The 24,382-nt window shown below is 42.0% G+C and overlaps 1 protein-coding gene across 1 annotated transcript; it reads left to right on the plus strand.

Moving 5' to 3' along the window:
• Window positions 1-260: 260 nt before the first annotated feature.
• si:dkey-174m14.3 (uncharacterized protein LOC563117 homolog) lies at window positions 261-24,253 on the plus strand. The gene is made up of 7 exons (XM_026340790.1): window positions 261-1,178; window positions 3,441-3,478; window positions 15,472-15,633; window positions 17,566-17,632; window positions 18,920-19,027; window positions 19,236-19,316; window positions 21,907-24,253. Exons 1-7 carry the CDS (start codon window positions 261-263, stop codon window positions 23,326-23,328), a joined length of 2,796 nt encoding a protein of 931 aa, XP_026196575.1. The 3' UTR covers window positions 23,329-24,253.
• Window positions 24,254-24,382: the final 129 nt, after the last annotated feature.

A 24,382-nucleotide genomic window follows, 5' to 3' on the forward strand; every position in this document is an offset into this window, starting at 1 on the left:
GTGAAATGTATTGGATCCCTTCTAGGTCAGGCTTGCACAATAATGAGGCAGGATTGGGGTAGAACTCTTTAAAATCGGAGCTGTCCACTGGACCATGGATCATCTGCCAGCTTTAACAATTACAGACAGAACACATCCACACACGACTTAAAGCGATGGATGGGACAAGGAGCGCAGCTTGCTTCCTCTCCCATAGAGGCACAGCCAAGGAGGGCCAGCTATCACCAAATTCTTGGACTTCCTCCGCAGCCCTTTGCCCCATGTTTAATGGGGACCAGGTCTGGATAGAAGAGCTGACAGGCCTGTCTTCTAATCAGTCCTCCCCCAGCCAGCCATCCAGCTCCAGTGTCCCCAGCTGCAGCCCAGGGGGAAGCAGGAGCAGCAGCGAGGGTACTGGCAGTCTGTACAGCTGGAGCTCTGGAGTGACCTGTCTCCTGCACAGTTCAATCAAGAAACAGAGCCAGGAAGCTTTTCAAATTCGACTGAGGCACGAGAGAGGATGGGGGAAGTTTGCAGCAAGGCCTTTCAGAGGGTCACACGGTCCATGTTATCCACAGGTGGAGCAGGGAGGAGACAGCAACCATAACAAACTCCAAGGATGGCCAGAGAAGGGTGGGCTGTATGATGGGAGGGGCTCTGCAGAAACCCACACCAGCGCTAAGAGTGTAAAACTGCAGTTGCTGTTGGAGGAAAGGGTCAAAGCCAAGCTGAAGTTCTCACAGTTTCTGGATGAGGTGACCTCCAATGTGCTTGACCCAAACTGCCTGCAGGCACTTGGGAGACCAGATTCTCCCTCCAGCTCCACCTGCACAAAACCAGAACAGCCTGAAGAAAAGAACCAAGTGGTGACTCAGTGGAGCCCTAGGCACTTAGTGGCCCAACAGCAGGGTGCTTTACACAAGCAGAAGAAGCCCCAAGAAGAACAGACTGTCCCTGTCCTGACACAGAAAACTTATCTGGAGACAGACATTGACACTGTGAGGAGGGAGGACAACATACACGACCTGGACATAAACAGAGATACAGCACCACAGCTGAAGATAGGTAAGAAACACACGATTCCACCTGCCCCACAGTTCTGTAAGGGGTTTGAGATGACGACCCTGTTTCCGGAGTTTCACCGTGACTTCTCCAGATACCCCTACAGATCAGCCTCTCTGCCCAGGGGCATCGACACGGTGAGTGATGAACGTTGCCCCAGCCTTTAATCAAAGTCATGCCCCTCAACGTGCGTTAGGTTTAGAGCATAAATGTTATGGTTATCTGTGCAATGTGAATATTTTCATAGTCCATCCATGCTTAAAACTCAGTGTAGCATTTACCAGCTAAAGGGCCACTTTATGGATGGTGGAGATGAAAGCAGAGCTAAAAGGAGCATGAAAATTGGACTGAAACACAACTGTTAATGACCTACAGCTGCCTATCTGTAACTGACGGATGTGTAAATAACAACTTAGGGTGTGATAGGATGTTGTAATTGCAGTATGGTTTTAAAAAAAGGTCACTCCATCTTCAGGCCTCAAGTCATTATCATACACTGGAAAGTTAATTTATTTACTGCAGTTACAAACATAAATCTTTTGTCTTGATGAAAAAAGCAAATTGAACTACGGGTGTGTGCATTTTCCCGCTGGTCCACGCAGATGAGCTACGCCACAGATGGATGATGATGTGTCTGCGGGTGTACAAAGGAGCGCCGCTTCACGCTGACCAGTGAACGGGCTTTTATGGCTTGCGCTCATTAGCATTCTTCCCTTCAGCAGCTCCTGCACACAAACAATCTGAAATGAACAATGGAGTCATTTACCGAGTCAGACCACTCACCACCGCTTCTTGTGCGACATTCATCATTTAATCAGCTTGATGCATAAACCTTGCTAAAATGGCTGTAGGTGCAGAGAAGCTGTTTAAGTGACTGTTTTCTTTAGACATAGCAACCGGTGGTTTGCTCAGACTTATAGCAGCAACATGCACGTCACAGGCCTGATGGCTCAATTACTGCATCAAATGGGAGTGCGTTTGCTGTCTCAGCATGACATTCATCTCAGTGGCAGATGATAATCCATCTATCTTATTTCAAAATGTTTATTATTTCAGCTGCTGCATTATTCCCTGGATGGTGTGAAACAACTCCGAGCAACTGATTCCACTGTTGTCAAACAGTTGTGATTTACAGTGTGTCAGTATTTCTCCCCAAACCCAAAACACACCTGACACATCATCAAAATGGGCACCGCTACCACTTAATAACAAAAGAGTACATCGCATTGCCTTAATTTATTTTTTTTGTCTGATTAAAATTCAGCCTTTGCCGTCACCTTAGCAACTGCTTGAAAAAAGGTGGGTGGCGTGGGGGCTGAAAGGCAAGCATGTGAGCCTGTTGGTGTTCATCTCACTAGTGGTGGTGTGTGAGAGTCTGCGTGTGTGTCGCTGCAAAGTTTCATCCCCTTCACACGAGTCCTCGCAGTAACAAAGCATTCTTCACAGGCACACAACCTTCTGCTCGGTTCATTAAGCATCGCCCGGTTTAGACATGTTTTACATTGGTATTCTGACTCGGTCGTGTTTCCCACTGACCCTGAAGATCAGACAGCCCTCTGTTAATTACGCTATTACACATGCATGTTTTTTATTTTTAGATGGTTACACCTACTTTCCAGTCATGAGGCAGAAAATACACAGCAGCATGGATGCCACACTTGTTCCGGCCTGCACCCCCTAAATTTGAATGAAGATGAGAATGATGCATAATTCATCGCCCTCAGAAAAACGGGCCAACAGCAGACTTGTATTAGACGTATTCTCCCGAACAGCCTGAGACTTGAGATGTAAGATTCAACAGATTGAACCACCTGTTCCCCCCCTTCACCTCCCCTCCTTTTCCTTCTCCACTCTTTCTCCATCCCTTCCCACATACCCTCCACTCTCTCTCTCACTTCCTGTCTTTGCAGCACCTCAACGTGGATATTGAGTTGCTGCCAGTATCCCTCATGGGGGGGCTTGCCATGCATCTGCAGTCTGGCTGCAAGGGAGGTTTCCCCCTCCCTCCCTCCTTCCTTCCTACTTTCCTTCCTTCCCATCTTTCTCACTCTCTCCTCTCGCACTCCTGCTATGATATGATTGTTCTCTTCTCACCTCGAGTAAGCGCAGATGTAGACGCCCGGGTGCAGTCTGAGAAGCGCTGCATGGGCTTGCTCATGAGCTGGAGTGGATGGGAAGGAGGGGATGAGGGGAGCCATAGAGTGAGCAAGGCAGAGAGAGAAAGGGAGGAAGAAACATAAACAAAAACAGGGGTGGGGGGGACAGAGAGCGTGCCTGCTGAATATGTATGTTTCATTTCTTCTCCGGCTGACTATGTGTGCTGCAGCGATGCTCTCTTTGGCAGCTCCTGGGCCAGTTTGACGGGTCTCCTCCACTAACATGCTGTCATTTTTCTTTAGGTGCCTGACAAAGAGATGAACAACACAGACACCATCAGGTAGGCTTCCTCCTCTCTCTCTCCATCTCCCTCTCTCTCTCTTTCTGCACACATCTTTCAGCATCCCATCATCACGCCCCCGCGTTCTCCCTGTCTTCTTCCTTTAAGATCCTTCCCTCCCACTCTTCCTCTCTGTCTTTCCACTCCTGCACAGTCTCTCTCTCCCTCACTTCCCTCTGTCTTTCCTCCTCCTGGCTCAGCCGCTTCTGCTGCTGTTGGAGTGCCGTGGCGGCAGCAGCGGTGGTGGGGCGGTGCGCATGTGTTGGGGTTTCTCTGAGCTTTAAGGGAGAGCTGGGTAAGCCAATCCAGATAGCACACTGAAAGTAGGGGGTGGCGGGGTTCTCCGTTCCCCTGCGAGGCTTAGGCAGCAGGATTTTATCTCTCTGTCTCCGGGATGAAGCGCTGCATTAGTGGAAGGTACTTCTTCACCGTTCGCATCTTTAATTTGGATTACAAAGCTGGCTTGGTCGTGCCTGTGCCTCTGTGTGTGAATATATGTGTGTGTGTGTGTGTGCTCATCTGTATGTGATGTGGCTGCGCTCGCAGTGTCAGTTCGTGCTCTCTGTCTATTGATGCAGTGCTGTTAGAAATGATCTGCTTTTCTGATACTTTGTCAAAGGGTTTTTTTTTTTATTCTTCTTCTACAGAATAAGGTTGATTACTGTATGCAGGGAATCTCTTGGCTTGAAATTCACTGCAGTGTTATGTGACGTTAGTGAAAAAGCTTTTTCACTAAGGGATCAATTAAGATTTTTAATTGAATGCTCCTTTCCATGGTTCTTGTATATCTGTTACTGTGTGATTTTGGACGGTCACCTGTCGGAGTGTACTACTCTGCATGACAGTGCTGCTTCACTATGAATAACTAAGTAATAGTAGCTCTGATTAATGATTTTTATATATTGAAATCAATAAAACTCACTGATGAATTACAGTCCTCAGTGTTAACACATCGCCTGTGTGATAACTGAAGTGATGCCTTCACATGCTTGCATAAACAGATTTTAATGAGCTCATTACCAAATTACAAGTGCTCTCTCACTTTTCTGATCAAGGTTGCACTACACACGAATTAAAGCAGCAAAGCAAACAGGACAAGATGCAGGAGAGTTGCTTTTGTAGTTTCTTCCTCTCTCTCTTCCCTTTTTAACTCACTGTCCTACAGCAGACACGTTTTAATTAATACCATTACTAATGAACCATTATTAATCCGGTGCAGATGGAAATAGATCCTGAGCTTTCCCTTTTGTGTTCGATTACCGATGGTATTATTATGATTTCAGGCAGATTACAGTTTAAAAGCCGTTTAACAAGCCGTTGAGGGGTAATTAATCTGACGGGTTGTGTCTGCAATGTGAGGCATCAATTGTCCTCACCTCTGTGTCACAGCTTTTAATTGAATTATAGCAGCTCTGCCTAGACAAGAGGGGGTAGTCCTGTGCCTTTACTCCTCACTCTTTGTTGAATAGGAAACAAGGCTACCTGTGGCCTCTGAAGAAGCTGCGACGAGGTCAAACAGGTAGTTGGATCTACCTGAGAGCCAAACCCTAACTCTACATCCCACCCACTCACCCGAACCTCCACCCCCACACCTCATCTCCAAGATGAGAATGATGAAATGTCCTGAAATCTCTCTTGCTCCCTTGCTCGCTCTCTCACTTTTGCAATTTCTGTCCCTCCCTTGGCTGGGCTCCTGCACTCGATGGGGTCCTGTGGTGGAGATAGAGATGTAAATTTTACATGGTGACAGCACAGCTCCGCAGCTGAGCAGAGCGGTGGAGACCTTGGTTGGATAAACAGATTTAAAGTTTTACAGAGTTTTAAAAGTGTTTTAATGTCAGAATATTCAAGCAAATGTCAAACAGTGATCCTCTGCAGAAAACAATTTAAAGTGTTTAATTTTAAAACACCACTTCAAGGAAGTGACAGCTGACAACCCAAGATTAAATTAAATTATTATGCTGCTCTGTGTGATGAGCTTGACATAGATTTGGATGTTTGAAATGTTGAATGAAGACATTAAGTTTTTCATTTTATTTTCTTAAACTGCACTGAAATCATCAAACATTATGTCACTGTATAGAAAGACAAAACTACTGCTTTGTGAAATATTTAATTGCAATTACATACTCATAAGATTTTCTACCATTTCTTGTTCTCTTGTCTAATTACTTTCTACTCATAATTAGTTTTGCTGTATTATACCCACAATTGTTAAAACATGAATTTAATTAATTTAAACAAGGACATATAATATATGCATACACTACTGCTTGAAAGTTTGAGCTCATGCGGAAAATTTATCGTTTTCCAAGGAAACACAAAAAAACTGTCTGAATAGGAAATCTAGCTTAAGAACAGGACATGCTGACATTGTCAGAGAAATAATAATTTTGATGGAAATGATAAATAAGTTCTGTTAAAAACACTCAAAAACAGCTTTTTCAGCTATTACACATAATAGCAAATTTTAGGCATTCTAGATATCAATTCTATTATATAAATTTACCACCTCTAACACAGCCCCAGGTCATTATGCTACCTCCACTGGACCTGTGAGGTGTCTTTGTCTTAAACTACACACTCTCAGATATTTGTCTTCTAGCAGAGATGTGCATCGGCGCCTCCCACTCCTTTTTCTGTCCCTGTTAGAGCCAGTTTGTGCTGCTCTCTGAAAGAAGAAGTCAACAGCATGATAGGAATTTTAAGTTTCCTCACAATTTCTAGCATTGAATAGCCTTCCTATCTAAGGACAACAACAAACTGACGGGTCTCTAATGAAAGTTCTTTCTTTGTGGCTATTGGTACCTATTGGAACCTGTAAAGAAACAACTGCTGATGTTTAGACACTAAATACAGATACTTGTTTGCTCTACAACTTTTCTCAGTCGAACAACACAATTGCAGAAGAGTTTTCAAATAATAAATTATCCTTATAAAATGATTAACTTGAATTAGCATCCAAACCAAGAGATTGATGCAGATGACTGGCAATTACTAATAATAGGCTTCTATGCAAAAATGTACATAATTTATTCATTTTAATTGTGAAATAGATAAAATTGTTTGAGATGTGTTAATCTTCTGAAATCTAAAACATTTGTGAGTGATCCCAAACTTTCGAGCGGTAGTGTATAAATACAAGCACTACCTAAGATGAACAATGGCAAAAGATACCATTCTTTCAAAAGGTATTTCCTAATTTGACGTTTTGATGATGGCGGTGGAGAGGGCTATCTAACACTTCATTTCTGAGTCTTCCAGGTGTTCAGCTGGATTGATGGTGTGAAGGCCATATAGAGCATGATTCACATAATTTTCATACTCATTAAAGCAGCCAGTACACAGGAAGCATCTGTGTTGGCTATGTTCTTGCATTCATCTATTGTTCATTTAGGTTCATTTGAGTTATAGTAATAGTTTGGCATTTTGGAAAATAGGGTTATTAACTTTCTCACTGTGAGTTTAACAAGATGATCCATGTCTGGTGCTATAGATGGTAACTTAGCCTCGCAGCCAAGATGAAAAAGAAAGAAACAGCTAACATGGTTTTGTCTTAAAGTAATAAAATTTGCCCACTAGCATATTAAATTTACCAAAGTACAAAAACAACATGTTGCTTTGACTTCTTAAAAGTTTCTTCTTACAATGAATTTGCCACTTAAACAATGCACATTGTGTCATATGCAAAGAATAAGCTGAAGTCACATTGAGCTTTTCCCTAACCTTAACTAAGTGCTGTGAACAACCAAAATAATTAACTAGATGTTGAGCTGCAAGATTTGATATTAGGTGAAAACGTATTTGTGAGTATTTATTTAAATAGAACATGTAATGCAGTTACAACTATGTTCCCTAAAAAAAGCTTTATTTGCAATTTAGAAGCAAGGTCCATAATGCTAAAAAATACACATTTCAAGCTACACTACAGTCTTTTTACGCAACCTAATCATATACTATAGTTCCTCAATGGAACCAAACCATTATGCTTTATGATTTAGGACCTGTCGTTAAGTTGCTATTTTAGGAGGCACAAATATAAGTTATAAGAGAGGATAGAGACAATTAACCTAAATGGTTGTTAAGATTTGAGGACTTAGAGTTGGTTTATTTAACAATTAAATTCAGCCACAGTTGAATCCATTATGAATTTTATTATCAGCAAATTGTTGAAAAGACCACACGTACAGTATTTGTATAAAAGTGGTGTGGGAGAGCGGCTGGTCTGAAGAGGCTAGAGGTTAGTTTTGATCAGCTTAAGTGGACAGTGTTGGACTAACAGACTAATGCTTTCTCCTCTCCTCTGTGGTCTGAACAGTCAGCCTCTCTCTCCCACTCTGTCTGCAGGTCTCTGCCTCCTGACAGCTCCTCTGGGGGTCATTAAGTGTATCTTACCATCTCAACCCTATTATTCCTCCTCGCCTTTGCCCCCTTCAGCATCAGCGGTCAGACCGTACGGGTCAGATTTATTCCTCACGATGATGAACCAGTCGGCCATGTAAAGGTCTGACCAGTTTAAGTGCATATCAAAGCAGCTATAACTTAATTTTTGTGCAAGAAATTTGACTAGAATTGACAATTGAATCAGTTCCTTCCTAAAATAAGGGCACATGACACTAATTTAATTAAATTTAAATTTAAAGATAAAGTCTAAAGAAACTTTTAGTTGTGAGTGTAATTAAATGATTATATATATCACTAATGTTTAAGAGTTTCAGAAAGGGTCATAAAGTCAGCTGTATGGTGTAATTTAAGTACAGTAGGAATATTTGCAACAATGGCAGATCTGCTTTAACTTGACCGCAACTACTCACATCTGCAGTACATGTCTCAATACTGCTACAGTCCATGCAGCAGTGGGCACCTCACTAACTGTGAAAACGCCTGTTTCAGGGCCCAATTTGAAGATAGCTGATACGTTTTTGGAAAGCAGAGGGTTACAAATTTTAGAGAGACATATGAAGACACCAAGGTTTCTTGATGTCACATCTTTTCTCAAGTAGTCAGTGCATGTTTTCAGTAAAAGGTGACAAAAGATGGCAGGTTTCATTCTGCATGTTCTGCAACACAGACGTGTAGCGTGTATGCTTGAGTGGCCTTCCTGCAATCCAGATATGTCCCTGATTGAAAATGTGGCACAAAGATGATGTAACATAGTGACAAACATAAATCCATCCCAACTTGTTTGGCATCAAACTCTAAATTTGCTATTATTTTAAAGAATACTATTAAGTTGGTCAGTGAAAACACTGAAAATATTTTTTTTTACGCTTGTCAGATGCTACATGTGAAGTTATGCAGACATAACCATCATTTTTACACTTTCTTTTTGAAACTGGTTATAAAAAATTTGTCAATAATGTGTTAAACAGTGAGCTTTAGAGATATGGGATGAGCTAGCTGTTTCCTCTTGTTTCCAGTCATTCTATGGTGAGTCAATGATGGCCGAGTTCTCTAATATTTACAAAAGAGCAAACATATTTCCCAAAACCATTGCTTTAAACCTCTATTTTCACCAAATAAACCTTTTAGATGTGACCTTCCCAATATGCGAGGGAGTTTTAAAAGGGATAAAACACATAAATAAATGAAACAGTGGCTGTATCTTTTTCATATATGCCACTACATTAATGGCACTATGCCATCAAACTGCGCTATGATGCTTTCTGTATTTTCCCAATATAGTCTCTTTTTCAAGATCTCCATTCATGCATGCCTGAGCGGAGGCTCTTTAGGTCGCCTCTTGAGATTCATGGATGGACCTGTAAGTACTTTTAAGCCACCCACTACATATGTATAAGAGGGTGAGGCAAACACACACACACACACACACACACACACTCAGAACACAGAGCACTAAACTGCAGCCTAGCAGATTTGCAGAGGTGGTTCCTTTGTTGCGTCTAATCACTACCTGTCCGTTCGAGCTCCACTCGTAAACAATATGTTGTGATGGTGGAAAGTGTGTGTGTGTGTGTGTGTGTGTGTGCATGTTTGTGTCTGTTCTATTTTTAATGAGTTGAACCCTTTTGAAATCTGCTCGTGCTTCTCCATCCCATCTCCTTTTGTTGGTGGCAGAAAAGCTGGCGAACGTTATTATGTGTAAAAAGGAGCCAAATGCCACAACATTTGGTAACCTACTTTATGTAGAACACTTGCATTGTTGGAAAGTGAGAAATTGGAAGTGTTAGCGAATGAGAGTGGACACATTTGTGGTCATTTTACACTAAAGTTCATGGGAAAATACAAATGCATAAGTAAATCAGAGCCCGGGATTCGTAATAGAAGTAATCAGTAATTTGGATTCTGGGTCGGAGGAAGACGAGGTCTCGGCAGCTTTGCTAGGATAGCTCTCAGTAGGATTCACTGGCACCGTAACACGATTTTCTTGTCTCGAGGCTGAAGCACACAGCATGTGCTTGTGTATGTGTGTCTAATGTGCTGTGTCCATACAGTACAGTGTGTGTATGTCAGTGAACTTACAGCTTGGGGCTTTTTCCGCCTCTACACTTAACTTCTATTTATTTTAAATTACATGATTTGTAACATTTTCAGAAAAAAAAACAAGTCTGTGATTCATATTAACAATAACATGCAGCAACATGAGGTTTGGATTTTTTTTACCTAACTTTGATAAGGATATTTATTTTTCCATTTTAAGTCTGTCTTATGTACTATAACAAGCATTTGAAAGGCACCCACTTAGTAGTTATACTATTTCCTGTTTTATTTGTTGGATCTAGTTAGAGGAGCATAATCAGCTGCTTATTAGCATTTTCTTAATATCTTTCATCTTTTATCACAGGACTGTCTGAGCAGTGCTCCTGATTTACTGTATACTGTAAATTTAATGTAAACAACACAGGATTTTTCACTTTTCTAATATTTTGATGTTTATTTAAAAAGGTGCAGGTGCAGTTTGTTTAGACCAAATTCAGACAGTTTACTGTTTAACTTAAAATCTCTAGAGTTGTAAAATCATACCTCATAAACAACTGTGCTGTGTTTTAGCATCTTTTCATCTCACTCTTGGCATGAAAGCAAATACGTAAAGCGCCAATATATTCCTTTAAAATTCCGGTGTGTATACTCAGACTGACCTTTTGGGATTGCTTTTCTTCTTCTCACTGGTACTGTACCTGCAGCAAAACACGAAACACGGTCATTTTCTATGTTTAAATCTTGCTCCGGAGTCAGCGTTGGACCTGTTCTGTTATTTGTGGTGGCCTGTGGGGTTTCAGCAGCACAGAACTGTGTATATTTCTGTGTTTATATTTGGAGCTCAGCTAGCCTCCATCACCTCTTCTGCTCACTCTGAAATCCTCTCGGGACAGTTGTCGTGATTACACACTCCCCTGTGCCAAGTGCCATCAGCAGCACATGAAATCCGTTCAGCGGGTCATTATCCTCTGCTGCTGCTAATGATGTTGGTAGTTGGTGTGTAACTACTTAGGTGTCTGCTCTGAGTTAATCATCGCTGGACAGAGAAACAGACACAAACCCACACACACTCACAATAATACCCTAGTTTGAGAGTTGACTTTTTTTTCAAAGAGGTGGTTGAGTCATACTGTACATGTCATTGGGCTGAGTGACTGCAGGTTAGCTTGTTAATCTGAAGTCACATGGGGCAGACGGAGCATCTTCTTCAACTTCTTTCTCTACTGCAGCTGGATGAGTCAGCCGCTCTGGTTTCTGCTGCTCTAATGCTGAGGTCTGGTCCTGTGATAAGGGCTTTTCCCTGAAAGCCAATCTATCTACAAGGTAGATGTGATCAGGAAGAGAGAAACAAACAGAGAGAAAAGGAGAATTAAGATTTTCTTCACCAAATCTACTCCCACTCTCTTCGCCTTTCCTCTCTAATTTAGCACCGACTTCTCTCTCTTTCCTGTCTTTGGCTAAACTGCAGCTACTCTGGCTAGTATTCTTTGCTTTTCCCTCTTCCCCATTTCCCAACTTTTATGTCCTCCTCCTCCTCCACCACCTCCCTCTTCCTCTCCTTTTCAAAGCTCTCAAATGTCAGTGTGGCACGAGTGGGTGGCAGGCAGCGCCATCTGAACAAGCCCCGTCTATGGTTTTGCTGCAGTGTGAGGATCGGCTAAAGGAAGAAGAAGAAGAAGAAGAAGTGAGTGAATGAGCAAGGACTGCTGTTGGCGCTTTGACAGCGGACACCATTAGGTGGCCTGAGATATGCTGCTAACAGCTGTCCTTTTTGACTTTTGCGGCTGACAGCGTTGGTTTACTGTATTTCATTCCTGAGAGAAGGGGAATGATTGGGCAGAGCTGATGCCGCAGCACAAACACACAGCAAACACACGGAGACATGCAGGTACACACTCGTGCATCAGTCCGTGGACATGAAGGCACACCTACGTGTATAAACTGACACATTGCTACACGTACACAAACTGAACGACTTGTTCACACCCACTGAATGCTACACACACACACACACACACACACACACACACACATCCAGAGCTGCTGTGCTATGACTCAGAGGGGAGCAGCTGGAGTGAAGGCTCCAGTGGTGGTTGTGAGCTGTCACCATCTGGAGGAGTACACATCTGCCTGCCTCCTCAGCTAGCAGCATAAATCACCTCCCAGCAACCGGGTGGATCAACATGTTTCTCTATGTCATCTGGTTTTTTACACATATGTATCTACAGTATCTATGGTTACCGCATCCCAAATGTGATGCTCGCCCGGGCGACTGCACTCACATCCCCACTCCGTTATTGTTTCCCGTCCGAGTGGACAGTCCAGCGCCTGGATCACAGGAGCTTTGATCAAGCTCTGACAGGTCGTCTCATCTAATAACCCACACCATTTGTCTGTGGGCTGACAGCTGCACCTGTGCTGCAGATAGCACTGATATCCAGGAGACGGAGAGGAAATATTTAGAAAAGAATTTTCAGCGTAATGGCCTTGTCAGACTCTTTTCATTCGGATTGGGTGGATGTGTCAGTTCATGTCCTTTGTGTTTGGACATACAGGTGATGAAGACACCAGGTTTGCAACAAGGGTTAGAGGGATGTTTGTTTTTACAGATAAGTCTGAAATCTGCCTGTCACGTAGGCTTTTCATCCACCGCCACTGTTCCAAGGCAATCAACAGGAACAGAAGTGCAGGCATAAAACCTAGAAATGGATTTTTTCTTTTAAATGCCCTGAAAAGACATTTTCTCAATCCGCCTCCTACTATGAGTGATGGGATTCTGCATTAAAGCAGCATTTAAAGCTGTTTTGGTCGTTGGACGTGAGCTGTTTCTGTGCTTTATGTTTTCTTTGAGCTCTTCTTAGTGGGCGTTACTCAGACGGAAAAAGATTGTATTACACATTAACATGTGTCAGTCAAACGTTTGACAGTATTTAAATCAATGCTGTACGTGCACACAGATGTTGGTTTGAGTTGTTAAAAGCCGTATCAAGCCACACCAACACACTTACAAAGATGCACATTACTCTTTGAGTGTTGTGCTCAAAAACTATTTCTGTTGAGTCATGAATATTTAAAATTACAGAGGAGTACTTCTGATTGAAACTGAGCTTTTATGGGACTTTAATACCAAGACGTTTCCCCAAATTTTGACCATTTTGAGCTCTTCCTCTTAAATTCTGGAGGACTAACAGCAAAGTTTGAGGCTTCAGTGTATCTTAGTGAGAGAGAAAATGTATAAGAAAGCAATAAAATTTTATTCATTATTTCTTACTTTTACAAAATGCTAATCTTCAAACGGTTGAGTTTAATGCTGTGTCAGCATTTCTTTTCCTGCCAAGGACAAAACTGTGGGGAATCTTGCCATTCAAATGATTGTTATTGCAAAAATATTGGCAACATCAAAACAACATTTTTAATTTTGGGAAAATAATTTGATTGCAGGTTTAACCGTGTAGTTTTCTAACAGTTGCGAACCTGTGTGTCTGCTTTGTTCGGCAGGGTCAACACAGGCAGAGCACTCAGTATCTCTGCAGGCCAGACTTAGCTGGTCTCCTTTGGGAAAGTAACACACATGCCGGCTTCCTGTGGTCAACCTGTATAAACACATGAGAGGGAAGGAACACAGACAAACCATGAAAAAGATATACATTGGCAAAACCGCCTTAAAAGTCCCTCGAAATGGCGGCAAACATTCAAAAAAGAGGTAAGAGCGAATCTCTTGGACGCCATCTTTCCATCCGTCCTCGTTTTCTTTTCTGTTTGTCCGCTCATCCGCCCACGAGGTATCTCCTCTCGCCATCCTGTCGTGCTAAAGCAGCTCCATCCCACCTCTCTGAGTCCAGAAGTCATGCTGCCTTGTCATCTCATCTCACCGGAATGAAAGCACTCATTACGTCTGACTCAGCTCCTGCTCATGGAGGAGGTCACTAATGGGGTATTTTTCATCCCTGGAGCTTCACGTAAACTCATCCTCTATCAAACAGCAAATACCTGTATTCCCCTACTAATGCCTGCCAATCAAAGAGAAGCAGGAGGTGAGGAGGTGCAGGCTGCTGGGAAATGTCATCCAGACATTTGAGATGTTCATTGAATCACTCTGGAGGCAGGTTCTTCTTACTCACTGACTTCGCTGTGGATGCTGCAGCAAAATAAACAAATATTCCAGGTCAAGTGTAAAATTAATGTTTCTGTTAACAGACACTTCATTGGGTTATTGTGTGCAAAGGAGACTAGACATGTGCAAGAGGTTTGTGGTGCCGAGCTAAGCTCGAGGAAGAAATACTTTTAATGGTTGAGTACAAAACTTGACTGTGAAGCATGATGTACAGTAGCTAATAGACAGGCTGGTTTAAGTAGCTGCTGCTTTACAAACTTAAATCAAGTAATATTAGCTGCCTAAACTTAATATATATTGGATCAAAATGTCCTCATTTGTCTTTCAAGTATGAAGAGTATGAATATTTGGAGCAAAAAAGGTTGATTCCGCTCAAAGAGACTTACTGCATGTCGACCACAGACTCTATTAAAATTACAGATACAAGCAAAGCAATGTTTTAAATCCATTGTACACATTGTGTGTGTCTGGCATGTCTTTGAATTAATTAATGTCAGTAATACCTCTGTGTGATTTGTGTGCTGTGTCTTGAGACAGTCCACTCTTTAATCCACAGACTGTAGAATCATTATGACACATATTAATTAGATGGAAACTGGATGATACCTCCACTCAGTAAAAGCATCAAAACAAACCTGTTCCTGATGGTGTTTTTTTTATTTATTTATTTAATTTTATTGCTCCACCCTCACCATCTGCGTCTATGATCTTGTTAAAGGAGAGAAAAAGAGACAAAGAAAGCAAATATAAAGAGCGACCTGACCACATCTTCATCCACTACCTGATATCTGTTATCCGGCCGCAGATAGAGTCATTACCCTCCTTCCTCCATCTGTCCGTCAATACAGGGTCCATTAAGCAACAGATGGCAACAGACATTTCCTCTTTTCCCACTCACACTTGCCCTTTTATTAGATTGAAGCCCAGGTAATGCACATACTCTAAAAATAGTCATCATTGTGCTTTCGCTGTGAATAACGTGGGGGCTATCGCTATTCTGTAAATCTGAGCCTTCACACTCTATTCATATGATGTATTAGAGTTCATAGGCTCATCATTCATCCTAGATTACACCCTCCATTCTTTTTTCAGTGGGACCAATCTCATTGATGATTTGGTTTCTGTGATGTCCTGCTGAGCTTTGATATTGAACACAAGATCTGATGCTCTAATCACTTAAATGCTCTGTTTCCTTGCCTGGATTCTTAATTAGAGATGTGTTTTCTTCATACAAAGCATTTCTGCTCACAACTTCTCTGCTTTTATCACCCTCTCATGATGTTCTCATCACCGCTGCATGCCCTCTAGGGTGCATTAAAAAGATATGTGGAGGCTTTTAAGTCGATTCAGATACTGTAAGCATTTCCAGTACCCAAGTTACAGGATCAGATCCTCCCCAGAACACAATAATCAGCTGTTTGTGTGTGTTCATATGCAGCTCATTGCTGGAGCAGAAGGAGGACTTACGGAAGAGGCTTTCCTACACAACGCACAAGCTGGAGCTGCTGCAGAGTGAGTTTGACTCCACGCGGCAATATCTGGAGACGGAGCTGCGCCGAGCACAAGAGGAGCTGGACAAGTTTACTGATAAACTGCGCAGGTAGGCCTCCATACTATCCAACAGTCAGGATATAAAGAAGCAAAAAGATGGTTTGATGGCACACCGTGTTCGAAAAATTGTTCGAGAACATTTGTTCTTATTTGGACATTGACATGGACATTAATCACGCAATCTGAGATCTTCTTCCACAGCAAAGATCTGAAGACTGCAGAGGAAACATGGGCAGAGACTACAACAACAACATAGTGTAGTTATGTCACTTATTGAACGTACATGCACAAACAGCGTTAAAAACATCTAGAGAAAGGTCCTTTTTAAAAATTTAAAATAATCTCCTGGGATTAGCCATTCAAGGTTTATATCATTTGTTTATCGCTCAGTTCCCACAATGAAAAGTGCTTCACTGAACTTTCCAAATCTAGTATTTACCCATGGGTGTCTAAAGTTGGCAGCGTTTGAGTTCTGGTCTGATGAACAGTGGCTTCATATCACAAGCTGAATATAAAAGACATTTGATACTGAGGACTAGTATGAGATTAAATGAGAGACACATGAGAAACTACATTACACCTCCGTGACACAGAGGTGTTGTTTTAACAGTCATCTGAGGAAAAACAGGAAACACAATGAAACAATACAGATTTTATCTCTGTTTAGTACCAAAGCGGGAAACTCGTCAAGAACATAATGTTCGTACAGAAAGGGATATCGAGCAAGCCAAAACGTGAAATGCCAAAACAATTTTACCTATGAAGATTCTTAACAATTATGGAGCCGAAGTGGCACGCTGTGGTGCACCTTTAAGACCCCGTGCTCTAAAAATCTGTTTTGCTTGTGGTAACTTCACTTGGATGTTTGACCTTCACTTTGCAGAATGGTCTATGTGCAGAGTTTGACATTGATGTGCTGAAGGAAGAAGTGGTTTGGAAGTTAAACCTCAAAATGTAGCTTATACAAGTGCGAGGAGGAAACTCAGGACCACATGTGAAATAGGAAACATCTTTCGTGCAGCCATTTGGCTTTTGAACCTTAAAATATCTGCATATTGTGCTGGAGTCTTTTGATATGTTGTCAACATGTCTATATGTAATTACAAATTTTAACACAGTGCAGATAGTTTGAATCATTTAAATGAAGCATACTAAATTGAAGACAGTTGCAGGAAATGTGCTTTTATTTGACCAACTTAGTAAGTCAAGAGAATATCTTACCTGAAACTATTTTCAGGTAAAGTTATTAAAATCTTGAATGAAGTACTGTATTTGTAGTAATTTAAATTAAAGTGTGAGAGTACTACACTCAATAGTATCAGCTTAGCAGTGAAACATATTTACCACATAATTTCCATAGGCTGGACTTTTATAATATAGTAAATAAGTATGCTGGTTTATATTTAATCTATATTTTATCTAGATCAGAAGTCACCAAGTGCCTCACAGTAAAGACAGCAGATTTTGTAACAGCTAATTTTATGAAAATTATTTTATGAAATGGAACGTTTCATGAAGCTTTACAGTAAAATTGCATCACAGTAAAATTATAACGTTTTTGTTGCTCCTTTTCACCCTTGTTATTGCCGTTAATTTGCAGAGGAGGTGGTTCCCAGACTGTTCTGACTTTTGAGCCTTTAAAATGATGACATGTCTAATTATAAGACTCCCCCAACACAAGTTACAGTATGACCTGACTGCAGAAACACACTGTTACCGCTGGAATCAAAAAGTTTCATCATGTCACGCGAGGAATTTGGTGAGAAATGAGGAAGTCCAAAATTTCATAAGAAAACCCAAGAGTTAGATGTCTCATATCAGTAGAGTGAGATCAGCGAAATGTGAAAAACAACTCTCACAAATGCTCCAAACTGAAACCGTGGCACGCGGTTCAGCTCTGACTTGTTCTGCTGAAGCTGCCAATTTGCTTATTTTCAGCTGCCACGCTACAAATAAATGTGTCGTTTATTGTGTCGTTTAGAATACAAAGCGGCTACTCAGCGCTGCAGAGGATCAACCAGGATCTGGAGGAAAAGATCCACAGAAATGTAAGTGTTTAAACCTCTGTGTGTGTCTGTGTCAGAGTGTGTGTGTCTGCACCCAGAATTCCCATGCCTGCAGTTAAGTACCTGTAGACACTGAAAAATTAGAGGCACATAAGCAAGTCATGGGGTTTAGAGATGGTACAGCGCACTCACAGAGCCAATTTGAATATGAATGCCCTGCTGTTGGTACCAGTGACGTTAATTATAGCTTATTACAATTGGCTGTCCTCCTTCCAGTAGCAGAGTGACAGCAAACCTATTGTGCCTCAGTGCACCGCACCTCACTTAATTTGTCAGACATTGCTTTTGACTGTGGAGAGATACAATTAACTGGCCTGTCTGAGAACACTGTATGACCATCAGGTGTCTTTCCTGTTGAATAGACAGTTGAAAGCGTTCGCTGATTGAGTTTGTTGCAGCACAAGATAGTAATCATCGTGGTTGTCGTTGTGAGACACCAGCTATGGGCAATAAGGAACTGAAGGTCGCTCGGCTTTTTGTGCAAAGAAAAATGGTCATTTTAAAAATAAAGGCCAACAGCTTTTTATTTCTTGTGAGCGTCCTCATCAGCTGCTATTGATTCAGCTCACGTATTCCCTCCTCAAGGGTGACAGAGGTGCTGAGTAAGGCTCTCTGTAATCGTAAAGCTTGTTTACTCCAGAGGTGCCACAAACCCATCTGACCCATTGGCCTTGTGCAGGAATAGAGAATGCAATTACAAGACAGATAAACACAGTTATATACCTTGAATGTGCTGCTGCTCCCAACCAGCCTGGGTGTGTAGAGACGATTTCGTGCCAGGTATGGACACCGACAGGAAATACAGAAAAAAAAAAAACAAGCACACAAGTCAAAATGTTCTTCCAAACAGCAGCAAAGGTTTGTTTTGTGTGGCAAACCACAGAGTCTCCAGTAATCTTAGCTAACAAAAAGAGAAAATATACTTCTGCACACAGCTCAGTGGACTGATGTAATGGTTTCTCAGTTACCCATAGTAACCACAAAATCTGCCACGATGGCTGTTTCTGCCACCTAAACACTATCAATGTGTGAAGTTGCTTAGTGTCTCTTTGATGCATCAATCCTGTAGTTATATTTAGAGCTAATACTTTACACAGTTTCCTGTTAGATGTTTTGGTTTATTGTGTTCCCACGGTTGTGAATTACTGGAATGTATTGGGATCAGTCAGAACATTGGCTAAAAATAAATGTGACACATTTACAGTACAGTATTCATAATTGTGGCTTCTGTGCTGGTTATACCTAAAACTCCTCTCTTGTTGCCGTCAGTCTCAGCACCACGACGATGAGAAGCGAGCTCTGAGCAGAGAGATCATCGTTCTTAACAATCACCTGATGGAGGCGAAGCTCACCATCGAGAAGCTACGAGAGGACAACGTAAGGAAGAGCCCAGTGAACATTTGACATGATATATGTCACATTTTGTTATAACAATGCCACAATATGTTGTGCAGATTATCACAATGTCACAACCAGCTTCACATTGTTGTAAAGGCAAAGTGAGGTCGGACGATACAAGTAAAGTGATTTCTATTCACTTTCTCAATATTCATCCTTGACAGCTCTTCTGATTGTGCCTTCACAGGAACTGTACAGGAAGGACTGCAACCTGGCTGCTCAGATTCTCCAGTGCAACAAGTCTCTTTACAGGGCCCAGCTCTCTGAGGTGAGCCCTATACACTGACTGCTACGTTCAGTTTTCTGCGTATATTTTTCACTAGTTTCTACTAGTTTTTTTATTAATGTTTCAATCTAATTCCAAGCAGTTTGTATATAGTACACTGAAATTCTTACTTCATAAAAGTGCAACCAAAGGTAAGCAGTAAGAGCCTCAGGCTTTTGTCCTGAAATTGTATGTGAACCCAGCAAATGACATGTAAGAGAGAAAAAACTAAAAACTTTTCGAATGTGGTCCAGTTAAATCCAGGTAAAAGGCAAATATTTGGTAAAATAGCTGTATTTTGGCGGAGGTGACGCATTTTAGCCCGTGACACAGGACAGGCAAAATAATTGATAGGACTGGGTCCAGCTATGACTACTGTAGCTCATTGCAGTGATCAGGCTTTTTGTTGTCCCTTTATTCTGGTTTTGGTTTTACTTTGTCTTTGCTTCTTTGTTACTATTAAAACTGTTTTCGTTTAACCTCGTGTCTGGTATATAATTGGGTCCTCCAAACCCCTGTTTGTAACACTTAGTAAAATATAACGTTGACCTTAGAAAAGTGAAAGAGGAAGATGTGAAATAACATTAAATTATATTTTTCCTTAAATATCTCACAGAAATGAAATATTACATTAACTTAAGCTTCCTTACATTTTAATTATGTCTCAATTCAACTCTCTGAAGAACTACACTTACATGTGAACTCTGATATGCAAAGTAACAGTAGCACAAACGTTGTGCTTTAGACTAAACCCGGGCTCTCCAGGCTTTACCCTCTTGTCAGAGTGTAATTATACAGCACTGGGTTCAGTAATCATCTGTTTGATGATCACATACAGCACAGAAACAACTTTATGGCAAACTGTGCCCAAAATAAGGGACAAATAAGTGTTAAAGGAGCTAAAGTTACAGAATGTGGCAACATGGAAATAGAGAGCACATCCACACTGTGGACTCCTCTTGTCTGTGAAATGAGGTGCATGCTAAGTGTCTCAACACCAGGCCAACTTGGCGTCGCTTTTCTTCTGCATCAGCCCAGGGCCTTACGCTTCGCCCTTGTGGAAAGACTACACCTCAAAACTGGCAAATGTCCACAGGGTTAAAGAATGCCTCTTCATGTTTTACCCATATAGCTGAAAGGCAATATCAGTGGAAACTGTATTTGGTTGCATAATATCCCCCTTACACATATAGTGTGCACCAAAACACATACACACCGTCACTGTATAGGATCTGTTATGTGGTGAAAAACTGTTGTGAAGGCTCACTGCCAAACATAATGGGGGTCAGAGGCTATGCATGCACACACTGTATGTCCACCGGTCTGCTGCTTCTGTGGGTGGAAGCTAATCGAAAGCATATTGATGAATGCTACTGCAGCGTTATGAGAAGTGCAGCAGCTCTTTAGCACCTAGTGAAGTGCTTTAGTCGTTTGTTTAGCTGCAAAACAAACACGGTATAAAATGATGGGGCTCAAATTTCTGAACACCACATTAAAGCTAATTGTGATCCTGTTCAAAACGAACCCAAATGAAAAATGTGTGGACAGTAATTAAGTGGCATTTAGTTTGGTCTGAGTTGTAAAAAACTGTTATGATAAAATGTCTTTTCATGTTCTCTGTAGTGTTTGTCTTTTCTCTATCTACAAAGTTATAATTAGCTTGCCTCTCATTGCCAATTAGGAACAACTGACTAGATTCCTGTTGATGATGTGCTGCTTAATTCCTGTTGCTATGGAGAGGCACAGATAGTGCATGTAGGCTTTTTTTTTTTTATTGAGAAATGCTCTGAATAGAACAATGTCTTTCTTTTCCAAGAAACCTCAGAACGCTCAGACCCAATTCACCTTCATGTTCACAGATATTTTTCTCTGTTGTTGAGGCCTTTTATTTAATTATTTTTTACTCTAGTCACAAACACAGTTATTCCTGTGAAGTTATGCAAATGCATTGGTGTGTCATACTTAGCAATCGTGTACTATATAGTATTAACTGAAGTACACAAGTACAACTGAAGCTGCAAACAGTAAGCACATAATTATTTGACTCAAATAAATAAGAAATAATACAGGAGTATGACCTGCAAATTAGTTATAAAAGAAACGTGACCATTGATGTATTATAAGATCTACACAGCTACACAAAAATTAGCAACTACTAGTGTGAATGAAAATTGACAAATGCACAAGCCAGAAAAGTTTCCAGATTGACTTTACTATTTTGTTGCCATAGAGTGTTAAAGCTCTATTGATCACAATCAGTAGAGCATGTAGTTAATAGTGGGAAAGATATTCTTTTAGTTACAGTGACAACTTAGACATATTGGCATATAGGCTCAGTGACAGTGCTGTAACAAGCTCTCTGAATACATACGTGGCTACGATCTACAAACTGAATCAGTACAGTATGAAATGATGCCAATTTTTGCACCATTCTTCAATCCTTGTCTGGAAAGGACAGAGTAAATTGTATCTGCTCTTACATTATATACTGTACTTACCTAACAAACCTTATCACAAATAGTCAGTAGTGTACTGGTCTGTCTATTGGTCCAGCAACATTAATACCAAATCTGCTTTTCTCTGTCTCTTTCAGCTGCCTACTGATTTTCAGGAGCGACTGACCATGCACATGGAAGAGTCTCCTCACTGTCACACCTACTCCGACTCTGTCCCAGCCTCTCTAATTGCCAAAGTGCTTGAGAAGCCAGATGAAGATGAGCCCTGCAGCAGCAGCCAGGCCTCACGTTCTCCAAGCCCCCAAACTCAGGAACAGGCTTTTATTATGGAGAGCTTGGGCCCAGGGGGGCGCCTGGGGCTCCGTGCAGCATATAAATCAGACCTGTACAGTAGTGACACGGCCCTGTACTGCCCTGATGACCGGCACCGTGAGCGGAGGCCAAGCATGGATCTTCATGGGCAGAGGAAATTGCTGTACGAGCCTCAGAACTCCACCGACAGTACCCCAGAGGAGGGTTCAGTTGGTTTGAGAGCTGGTTTCTCCCAGGAGCACTTTGCCAAGTTTCCTGCCACACTGGGTGCAGGCTCAAGCTCCTACTCGAGCTTCAGTGGAGGGGGCTCGGAGGACAAAGGCAATGGTCCGCCAAGCAGTGCAGCTTCCTCCCCTCACCATCATTCCCTGTACATGGAATGGAGAGATGCAGGGGACTACGAGAGAAAGAGTGACTCGTCCTGGGAGAGGGACAGTCCAAGAGGCTTTGCCAACGCTCATCCCTTCCAGCAGACAGAGCTGAGCCACCACCAGAATGGCAGCTCGCCTGTCTACAGCCGCACCATGTCCTCCTGTTTCAGTGAGCCCTATGAGCCGCTCCCTCCCTCTTCTTCTCCAAGTGTTGCCTATGGAGACAGTCGTCGAGGCAGCACGTTAGCGCCCGAGGAGGAGGAGCTGATTGGGCGATGGAGACAACTTAGTGTAGAGGACTTAAGTGCACACACCTACCGTAGCCCAGGCCGTGCTTCACCTTACAGCTTCTCAGAGCAGCACTTCTCTGTCCGGCCGGCCAAGATTCGACTCGGGCCGCTCTACAGCAGCTTCCAGGAGGGGGCTGATTATTATCATCATGGAGCAGGTGTCATGGACCCCGTGTGGGTAGCTGCTAGCCCCAGCCACGAATGCAACCCAGGGCTGCGGCAGGCTCACAGCCAAGCCCACCTGTACCGAGCTGAGGACAGCCAGGGGTCAGAGCACAGCCTCTACCACTCAGGGAGCTCCAAAGACAGGGAGGGCAACATGGCAGCTGGAGGCCAGAGCACAGATTATGTAGACCCCAGCCCCAACAGCTCCACTGAGTCTCTGAACCAGAGGTCGCTGGAGATGGCCGCAGAGCTGCAGCATTATCAAGTGGAGATGCACAGCCTGCCTGCACAGGCTAGCCAGTCACCACCACCAGCCCCACCCCCGCCTCCTCCTCCGTACAACCAAAAATTTGGCTCCCTGGGACTTTCCAGGAAAGACAGTCTGACCAAGGCCCAGCTTTATGGAACACTTCTGAACTGAAGGACTTTCAGTCCAGTTTGTTTGCTGAGAAAGGCCCTGGCACGTTCAGCTACACCTTCTGTTAGCGCAGCCATTTTGATGAAAATGGCTTGAACAGGAGCCGGGAGCCGACATGTAACTATTGCTGATTATTGAAAAGCTTTGATCGTTTGGCCGTTGGTGGCAATGGTTTACACTACAGTTGTACAGTGGAAGTAAATCACGTTTAGAGTTGTATGTGAGCAATTGATGGAGCCTTTACATTTCTTAGAATGGTTATGGATTTAAATGAAAAATGTACAAATATATACTTATACCTACAAATTGAGTGATATATTTTGTATGTAGCTGAAAAACATCCAGAACAATCAAACGAAATGCAACTTTTCTTGATAGAATTGTACATAAATTAAAAACCGCCAATCCCGTATTTTAAAACCCAGAGTGAAATTTTAATTGAGACTCGATTCCCAAATAACTTGCACATGGATTAGTTGCAGCCATTATATTAAATTACCAGAAAAATATTTGGTCTTTAACTATGAATGTCGAAAAAGCAGGACGAATTAATGAATTAATCGAATGGACAATGAGAAACACATTTTGTTTTTCTTGTGTTAATTGAATTTAACAGTATCGGTGGGTGTGTTATATTGTTATTGATGGAACGTTTTGAGATCTGTCTTAGCGGTCAGTATTACTTTACTTTTGCTCTATTATATACCCCATGGAGAGGTTTTCCTGCCCCCACTCTACCTCAGATTTGAATGCCCACACGCTCATTAAGCCACTGTAACCTTGTTTCTTTGACTACGATGCATGTTTCTATATTTTGGTTGTTTTGTTCGCCTAATAAAGCACAAATTATACAGATACGTTCTAAGCCTCCCTTTAATGTGGGGATTTAAAGTGAATGCACGAAACAAGATATCATGTTTTTACACTTTGCTGCTTTTAAGAAAACCAACATGTGAGTTGTGCTTAAGATAATTACATATCTGCAGATTCATACAGTGTTAAGTCAAGTGACTGAACTGGGAGGGCCGCTGCTTTGACATTCAAACTCACATTGCTG

Source organism: Anabas testudineus, chromosome 24 (assembly GCF_900324465.2).
Source record: "Anabas testudineus chromosome 24, fAnaTes1.2, whole genome shotgun sequence".
Taxonomy (NCBI): domain Eukaryota; kingdom Metazoa; phylum Chordata; class Actinopteri; order Anabantiformes; family Anabantidae; genus Anabas; species Anabas testudineus.

What these genes read in the sequence shown, in the direction of transcription:
- si:dkey-174m14.3 (XM_026340790.1), top strand. Translation starts at nt 261, where the DNA reads ATGTTTAATGGGGACCAGGTCTGGATAGAAGAGCTGACAGGCCTGTCT. An exon ending in TTTACTGATAAACTGCGCAG is followed by an intron (nt 15,634 to 17,565) that starts GTAGGCCTCCAT and finishes TGTGTCGTTTAG; the next exon opens with AATACAAAGCGGCTACTCAG. An exon ending in AGGAAAAGATCCACAGAAAT is followed by an intron (nt 17,633 to 18,919) that starts GTAAGTGTTTAA and finishes TGTTGCCGTCAG; the next exon opens with TCTCAGCACCACGACGATGA.